The following is a 9510-nucleotide window of genomic DNA, read 5'->3' on the forward strand; positions in this document are numbered from 1 at the left end:
GTAAAGAAACAGTACTTTACTCTTAGAGCTGCAGTAGATAGGTATTTTGTGAGTCAGCTGTTATATATAGTTTTCTGTAAATATTACTCTAACGTTTTAAAGTTTTAAACGTTTTACGCTTGCTGCGTTATTTATATGTGGTGACTGCCAGAGGATATGTGTGCCTGGCATATGTGCTTCTGTATGACACGTGTTTGCTTATGTCATGCATGACGTTTACATTTAGAATTGCGAAAAATTATTTTACGTTTTTAGGCTTGCTACGGGTTTCGGAGCAACCACTCCCATTCCCTAGCGCCGGTCTCGGCCCTGAGATTGGGTCGTGACAATATATTATTGTTGGAGTCTCGGTTGCCCCCGAGCATTGATTCATATTTATATGTGTTGGATTGTTTTACAGATGTTTAGGCTTCCTACGGGGTTTTAGAACAACCATTCTCATTCTCTAGTACCGGTCACGGTCCCCGAATTTGGATCGTGATAATTACTAGCTGATCTTATGTTATTCTCATTATCTTAAACTTATATAGCTTTGCTTAAGCTAATAGACCTGTTAGAGAGAAATGCTGATTTTGAGAAACGGGACTACTAAGGTTAAGGCTAAGTCTAGCAGTAGTGATTTTAGTGATAACGTTTATAAAGGACATTGCAACATGCTATGAGTCTAAAATCATTTAGGTTTTCAGCATTGGAATACTTAGGTATCATAGAAATTACAATTTTATTAATTTGATTTAGAATTATACCTGAATTAAAAACCTCTTGGATAGAAACAACTATTTTCTTATTAATGATTAACCAAACATACTTATAAAATTGACTGTTGTAGCCATCTGGACCAACATATTTATCTGAACCAATTGCTATTATTTCATTCTTTACCTTACTTTAGTAAAATTATTAAGTAAGATCCTTTTGTCATGATCAGATAGCATAGGCCCGTAATTGAAGATCTCCATGTCAATATGAACCATATAAGTGTTATTATTTATAAAAATATTCTTGTAGAAAGTTTTCATTTACACTTGAATCTTATCTTTAGATGTTATAATTCCACCATCATCTAATCTCGGATAGCTGCATTATCCTTGATCCTCCTTTATCTAATGGAATTATGAAAAAACTTTGTGTTAGAATCATCTAACTAAACTCACTAGATTCTGGATTTTTGCTTATAGAAGCTTCCCACACATTAAAAAAATCTTAAATAATTATTCATAGCCTTTTATTTCCTCTTTAATCAGCCTACCAATTCTAGGGTCTAACTATAGATTCTTTTAAAGGTTACCCAACATACCTTTCTAGACATAAACCTTTTAATAAATTTCAGAAAATTTTCTTTTGTCAAATTTGCTAAGTTTAAAACTGATAACCTTCAACTTTTGAACAATTTGATACATAGGATATCCATTATAACCCTTTTCCATTCTTCCTTTACAATCTTGATAAAATCAGGATGCATAGTCCAAAAGTTATAAAATTTGAATCTCTTTTTACCATATTTTTACCTCTTTGTAGATGAATGAAAATTAAGACTATGATAAGAAAGACCATATGGAAGATCCTTGAAAAAAACATTCTGAAAGAGGTCATCACCTTCTCCATTAACAAACACAATGTCAAGCCTCCTCAAAGTTTTTCTATTATCAAGCTGGTTATGGTTCCAAATAAAGAACACTCAATATTTCTCAATTCTGTTAAACCAGCAACAGACATGCAATTTTAAAGCTTAGTAGAATAATACAAATCTAGCTCATTACCACCGCACCTTTCTGGATTATTTAAAATCGCATTAAATTTCCCCTGAATGAAGACATGACCATTAATATTCCTAAAAATATCAATCAAATTCTTCCATAAAACCTTCATTTGCCTAGTCTATTGTATATGGATTACCTGAATCCACCAAGTATGTATCTTGGTATCCCATCTTTTATTGGACCTTTTAAGACATCTACTCTCAATCATATAATCTATAAAATTCAATATAAGTTAACTGGTTGGAAAGAAAAATATGTATCAATGGTGGTAAAGAGGTTTTGTTTAAATCCATTATCACTGCAATTCCAACTTACACAATGAGGTGTTTCAAACTACTTATCTCTTCATGTCATAAAATTAATCAGCTTGTGGATTCTTACTAGTGGGGACAACACAATAAAAAAAGGAGAGTTCAGTGGATAACATGGTTTACTATGTGTGGTAGTAAGTGAAATAGAGAAATGAGTTTTAAAATTTATATTATTTTAATCAAGCATTGCTTGCCAAGTAAGTATAAAGACTAATGCAATTTTAGAATTTATTTTCTTATCAAGTTCTTAGATAAATAATTCTCCTAATACTTATTTGTTTCATTTTAGATTACAATTATTAAAAAGAAGACTTCTTTGGCAGATTAATTCAGGTAAAAAGAGACTATTAAAAGATCCATATGTGCTTTCATTTCCATTCTTTCATGCAGTCAACTGTAACTTAATTCCTTCATGAAGTTTGCAGATTTGATATCTAATGGTTCAGTTTGGCATGAAGACACAGTTTTGAGTCTATTTCAAAAATCCGATGCAGACAAATTGTTTTTGCTTCCTTTACCTCTGTTTGAACAACATAATAAACCAATTGAAATTACACTCCTTCAGGTCAATATACTGTAATATCTATATATTATGTTGTTATAAAAGAGGAAAGACAATATGTGCCTTCTGCTATTTCATATTTTACTTCTAAACAGTGGCAACAATTATGGAATTTGAAAAATCCAAATAAGATCAAAATATTTGTATGACATTTTATCAGGAATGGTTTGTGGACGGATGGATTTAACGACTGAGATCATATTTCCTTTACATAAACTATGAAGCTGCAAAAACTATATAACATCTTATTTCCAATTATTTTTTGGTGCAAAAGGTTTGGTTTCCTAGTTCTTTATCTTTAAGAATTATAAAATTACCAGATTTCAGTTTTTCTCAATTATGGTTGCATGTAACGACTCAATTGATTAGGTTAGATTCATTTCAATCTAGTCTACATTTATTTTGTTTTTTGCTTTGGCATACTTGAAAATCTCGCAACATCATATCTTTAATCATATTCCAAGCAATCTAAAGTATATTTGTGAACTAAAAATTTAGGCTTGGACAAAATTTTCTTTAGCATCTAAGTATGCTTGTAGAGTGTTTATCTCATGCATTGGTTGTTCCATGCCATATTTACAATAAGCCAATGAACATTTGTGATAGGGAATCTTTTAATTATTATTTAATTTTTTATTATTAATTTTTCCACATGACTAACACATCATTGGTTTGTTGTATGAATGACATGGTGCAACAGTTACGTGCAATAATTTTTCTTGATTGTAATGAGAATTTGATTCTTAGATCAAACATTCATAATCAAAATGGCTGGTTACCTTCTTCAGTTGGCGTTTTCAAAGTCGATTATAATGCTGCTATTAATACACAATTAAAATATGACACAACGGCAGTTGTTGCTTTTGATCATTCAAATCAGATTCACGCTAGATATTCTTTATTTTATCATCATATTTGAGATCGTGGAGTGTTAGAATTTATGATTTTAAGAAATTTTAAAATCTGGGCAATTTTTAGAGGTTGGTATAAAATAATATTTACAGAAAATGCCTCTTAAATTTCTCAAACAATAAATCACCATGAGCTTTATATCTCACATGCTTATTGGTCAGAATATTTTGCATCTCATGAAATTGGTTTCAATTTCAAATGTCACAAATTGTTTATATATCTAGGAAGTTTAATAAGATGGCTCATAATTTAGCTCAAAAGTATAAAAGATTTTATGCTTTTTGTTGAACCATTCTTCATAATTTGCAACTCTACCTATTGCCTTAATAAATTATCCTTTTTGGTAACAAAAGAAAAACTATTTTCCAATGTCAATAGAATTAAAACATTGAAATCACATACCTACTAAATTTTCCAATACCAAATATACAAATTTTGTAAATATTCTTATTGTTGTAGAACAAAATTTCAAGAAAACAACAAACAAACCAACATAAGACAAAGAAAGATTCTTGTGGTGAAAAACATAAAAAAACCAAAACCCAAAGGAGTAACTCATAAAAAAGAAAAAATAAAAAGAAAAAAAGGAAGATAAGAAGCACTAACTTAAAATTCATTAAATATTAAAAAAAAACTTAAAATTGATTAAAGAAATTATTGGTTACTATAATAATAATAATAATTAATTTCACTCGTTTTCTATTCTTCTTTTTTAATTTCCCCATTTGAATTGAATTGCCCTCTAATAAATAATAATGTCCATGTGGCTATACTATACTCCTCTATTTCCTAGCTACTTCCTTTTCCCCATTTTTTTAAAAAATTAAATAAAAAAAAACCTTGTCCTGTCTCATCTCTCTCTTTTCTTTAGCTAATTGTAATAAACTTTCATTATTATTTTTTATTAATTTTGTTAATTATTATTCTTTTTCACTTACCTTTCCTCTTTGCTTCCTTTTCCCTTCTGTTCATGTGATCAGTAAGTTCTCTCTTCATTTTTTTCTTCTGTTTTATAGTTTTTGTTAGTTTTTAGTTTTTGTTAGTTTAAACTGTAGTTAAATATTTTTGATAAAGTTTTCATCTTTTATGGGTTTTTGTTGTTTTTTTGTCATTGATTTGGTGAATAATTTAGTTGGGTGTTCATAAATCTGTGAAAAGACTGAGAATTTGGAGTAAAGATTCATACTTTTTGAGTGGAGGAGTTCTGGTTGCATAAAGTTTGATTTTTTTTAGTTTTGTAGATGTTGAAGTTCTTCAATAAAGGGTTAGAATTTAGAAGAATCTTTGGAACATATTCCTAATTTCAGTAAGCTGTTGCTAGTAGTATTCTAGTGATTTATTGTTTGAATTTGTTGTTTTTTGGCTGCAACAGTTGTTGATTTCATGTTTTGTTTGATCCGGGTTCTGGCTTATGATTGTTTCTCTGTTAATGCAGGTTTTTAAGAGTAAGAGATGGTTGCGGAATCGTGGTTTCGTGGTCTGTGGAAGATTCCGCGGAAGCATGAATCTGGGACTGAGAAGGTGTTCATTGGAGTTCTGGCCTTTGAAGTTGCTAGTTTGATGGCTAAGCTAGTACATTTGTGGCAATCTTTGAGTGATAAACAGGTTTCAAGGTTAAGCGAGGAGATATCGAATTCCGTCGGTGTAAAGAAGCTTGTTTCGGAGGATGAAGGTTTCATTGGTAGTTTGATATGTGCAGAGTTGATTGAAAGTATGGTACATGTTGCAAAATCTGTGGCTAGATTAGAGAAGAAATGTTCTGATCCTGCTCTGAGAAGTTTTGACCATGTTTTCGATGATTTATTTAAGTTTGGTACCGATACCTACGGGTGGGAATTTTCGTATAAGAAGATGGATAAGAAAGTTAAGAAGATGGAGCGTTTTATTTCTATTAATGCCACTTTGTATCAAGAGATGGAATTTCTTGCAGATCTTGAGCAGACTGTGAAACGAATGAAGGGGAATGATCCCGAGCCAGAGAATTTGCTTGATTATCAAAAGAAGCTTGTGTGGAAGAAGCATGAAGTGAAGAATTTGAGGGAGATTTCACTTTGGAATAAGACTTACGATTATACGCTCGTGCTCTTGGTGAGGTCATTGTTTACGATATTCAATAGAATTAATTATGTATTCGGCACTAGTCCAGTGGCTTCTTCCGTGAACTCGAAAATTTTGGATTCAGATAATATTTATCGCAGTCAATCAGTTTCTACATTATTGCAGAATTCGAATCTTCCATCTGAGAGTAGCAGCATCCCTAGATTTGCTTCTGGCCCTCTTGGCGGTTATAGTGCAAAATCAGGTCCAATTTCGAAACCAAATAAAACAAATCATTTTTATTCGGGTCCTCTAAGTTCTCCAGCTGCAAAATCAGGTCCCATTTCTCAAAAGAACAGAAATGGGAGTTATTTTTCAGGTCCTCTCGGAAAGTCAACTACAAAAAATGGAAGTTATTTTTCAGGTCCTCTTGGAAAGTCAATTACCAAGTCGGGGCCGATTTCTACAATAACTAAAGGCGCTAAGAAGATGTGGCAGACTCAATCACCGGTACTGCAAGGGAAAAAACTACAGTCAAAACCAAATAGATTGACTCAAGTTGGACCCTTTAAAGGGTGTATGATAGCTTCAAATACTTCGCCAGTTGCTAATTGCTACATAAATTCGACACTAGTTCATTTAAGAAATCAAAATGAAGTTACTGACAATGAAGTTGAGATCATTACACGTAATGTGTCTGCGTTTACTTCACAGTTCAAGTTGTTAGATGCTCTTCCCGACACTCTTGGTGCTGCTGCTTTAGCATTGCATTATGCAAATGTCATAGTCGTAATCGAAAAGCTAGCTGCTTCTCCTCACTTAATTGGCCACGATGCGAGGGATGACTTATATAACATGTTACCTTTGAATGTGAGAACAGCCCTGAGAGCGAGGCTAAAGCCGTACTCTAAAAGTTTGGCGTCAGCAGTTTATGACACTAGTCTTGCAGGAGAGTGGAATGAGGCAATATCATCGATACTAGAATGGCTGGCTCCACTTGCTCATAACATGATAAGATGGCAATCAGAGCGAAGTTTCGAGCAGCAAAACTTTGTTTCTCGAACAAACGTGCTCTTAGTACAGACTCTTTATTTTGCAAACCAAGAAAAAACAGAAGCAACCATAACTGAACTTCTTGTTGGACTCAATTACATCTGGAGACTTGGACGAGAACTTAATGCAAAAGCTTTGCAGGAGTGTGCTAGTGGTAGAGTACATGATGAATATATGGATCACGACAAGTAACCATACCGCCAAGGCTGTGGTAATTCCGGTGGATGCAATCGTCTGTATGCGAGTGACTACTCCAAAGTCCGGCTACAAGTGCACATGGCTAGACAAAGATTTTCATTTGCTTGGATATGAGGAGACTGAGAACCAACATTCTCTAAAATTTTCAACATCAAAAGCATCTTAATGAGTTTGAGGTATATTGCGAGCTACCCTCCAAAATGCTAGTTTAATTTTGAGAATCTAGTCGTGTTTTTTAATTATACGTTATTGATGATTTGTGTATATCTATTAGTTTTTTCTATATTAACTGTAAATGTTTAAGATAAGCTACTAAATTCATATATGGTGAGCATGCCTTCTTTCTTGCAGTTTATACCTTCAACACGCTTGATGCTCTTTTGTTTATATGAATTAAAATCAATTAGTTATTGATATATTTGTTTTATTCAAAATTGATGTGGTCTTCATTAATCAATGATTTTAATTTAATCACGACATATGCATGGTTCACGATCTTACATGATGAACGTGATTCATGTGAAATTTCTTTACATTTAGGTTTCATTTGTAGGAATTTCTTGTATATGTAGAGTGCACCTGTCATGGACCTTCCTCATCAGAATTTCAGTTTTCTTGTAGTTCACTCATGAAAGTGATTTACGGGAAATTCTTACCTAGTTCCGGTTCATGAATTTTCCATGCACCTATCCAATGAGGTGTTAGAAAATCTAACACAATTTTCTCTTTTTTCTTATTATTTTCTCTTTCTTTTCATTTCTCTAACATCTCATTGGATGGGTCCATGAATTTTTCATGAACCGGGTCTAGGTAAGAACTTCCCGTGATTTACTATTAATTGAATCTAGATAAGATTTTTCTGGTTAGCAAGTTGAAACTGCTTTATGTTTTGTGTTTTTTGTTGAATAGAAATTCTATTGCTTAGACCAGGTCCTTTGTGGACTGCTATCATTAGGGTCTCGGCTTTTAGACCAAATGATATGTTGAGTTGACTCTCTTTTTTAAATTTTTTTAGACTAAACAACATATTATTTAAACCTAACGATATGTTTGACTTTTTTTTTAGATTTTCAGATCATACGATGTATGTCATTTGGCTCAAATTTTTCAAAGCGATCTTTAAAATAATTATTTGAGACTCGTCGATTTCTAATATTTCGGAACCGGGATGGAACGACCCCCCCCCCCCCACCATCTCGCCCCACCCTAGTTCCGCCTATGTGCGAAAATTCATTCACCATCGATAAAAAGAGTAGTGCTCGTAGCCAGTGGTCAATTAGTTTAGAAATTAATTGTTTGAGCTATCAATTTATAAAATTGTGCATCTTAATTAGTTAGCTTCAATTTTGCATATCAACAAGTGTGCAAATTCATGAACTAATTGACTAAAATGAACAAGTTTATGAATTAATTAAACCAAAAAATTCATTTAAAACTGATTAATCTTGATTTAAATATTTAGGTGGCAAATTAATATCTAAGTGTAATTTTCTAAGAATGTTAAAGTTAGAGGTTAGTTGCAGTAAAGTTTAAAGCAGATGCCACTTGTGGTTTTGTCATAATGTGAGCTGATCATGAAAGGAGTATGAATGATCCTTTAAAGTCACTTTTGGTTGCTTTATTCTAGTCCTACAATTGTCCACTAAAGTTGATTTATGTGTGAATTGGGATATCATTTCTAGGAAGATAGTTTTTTTCTTCAAAAATCCAAAAAACAAAAGTCAAAATAATTTCTTTTTTATCAGCACAAGAAAAAAAAAACTCTTTCTACAATAAAAAATATTTAAAGATTTTATAAGTGTACTTCAAATATAAATAAAAAGAAATTTAAAAATCATTTTAGCTTATTTTTCATTAAACTAGTGAGATGATAAAAATATATTTTATTTTTATTTTTCACGGTTAAATTATAATATTGATTTTTAACATATGGAATATTTTGAGTTTATTTCTTATTTTTCATTTATTGAATTTATATAATATTTTGTTTCTCTATGTTCTCAACTTATTTAATAATTATTTGTAATTTAGTTTAGTTTATATAATATGTATATACTTTTATATGATTTACATAATATATAATATTTATTTTAATTTATGAAACATATTTTTTGTGTAGTGTTAGTTTATACAATATGCTTTTTTATTTTAACTTTATACTTTATTTGTTTCCAATTTAATATTATATAATTTATATACTCACTCTATCTGATAGAAAAAATTGTCATATTTTGTTTTATACAGATAGAAAAAATTATCGTATTTAATGTCAATTAAAGATAAATTTACAAAAAAAATATTCTTATAATTTTATTATATGGGCATTAAAAATAGTAACTATAATGATTCACTTTTAAAAAATTAAAAAAATAGTACTATATAAATATTTAAGTAAATTAATTATGATTAATGAGTTTCTTAATTATTGTGAAAATGTTATTTTTCCTATTTTTATGGGATAAGAGTATTTCTTATTTTCGTATTTATTTTATGTACATCATTAGTGATAATAAATTTTATGACAAATTATTGTGTCTCTTGCGAATAATCTCATGATCCATTTAAATGATATCGTTTATTTTGTATTTATTTTATACATCAATACATTTTAATGCCAATTTTTTTTCTGTCTTATACAAGTAACTTCACGGTCTGTTTAAATAATGTTGTTTATTTT

At 30.9% G+C, this 9510-nt stretch overlaps 1 protein-coding gene across 3 annotated transcripts; it reads left to right on the top strand.

The window, feature by feature from the left end:
* Positions 1-4388: 4388 nt before the first annotated feature.
* Positions 4389-7183, top strand: LOC126660859 (protein PSK SIMULATOR 1). Of its 3 annotated transcripts, none has more exons than XM_050354554.2 (2): positions 4389-4524; positions 4981-7183. In XM_050354554.2, the coding sequence occupies exon 2, from the start codon at positions 4998-5000 to the stop codon at positions 6825-6827; it is 1830 nt and encodes a 609-aa protein (XP_050210511.1). In that variant the 5' UTR covers positions 4389-4524; positions 4981-4997; the 3' UTR covers positions 6828-7183. The 3 variants fall into 3 exon arrangements, with proteins under 3 accessions (XP_050210511.1, XP_050210513.1, XP_050210512.1); XM_050354556.1 differs by lacking the exon at positions 4389-4524 and adding an exon at positions 4575-4809; XM_050354555.2 differs by lacking the exon at positions 4389-4524 and adding an exon at positions 4576-4851.
* Positions 7184-9510: the final 2327 nt, after the last annotated feature.

The sequence above is a fragment of the Mercurialis annua genome, linkage group LG8 (genome assembly GCF_937616625.2).
Source record: "Mercurialis annua linkage group LG8, ddMerAnnu1.2, whole genome shotgun sequence".
Classification (NCBI taxonomy): Eukaryota; Viridiplantae; Streptophyta; class Magnoliopsida; order Malpighiales; family Euphorbiaceae; genus Mercurialis; species Mercurialis annua.

Excerpts from the sequence above, each read along its gene's own strand:
- LOC126660859 (XM_050354554.2), top strand. The coding sequence starts at position 4,998 with ATGGTTGCGGAATCGTGGTTTCGTGGTCTGTGGAAGATTCCGCGGAAG.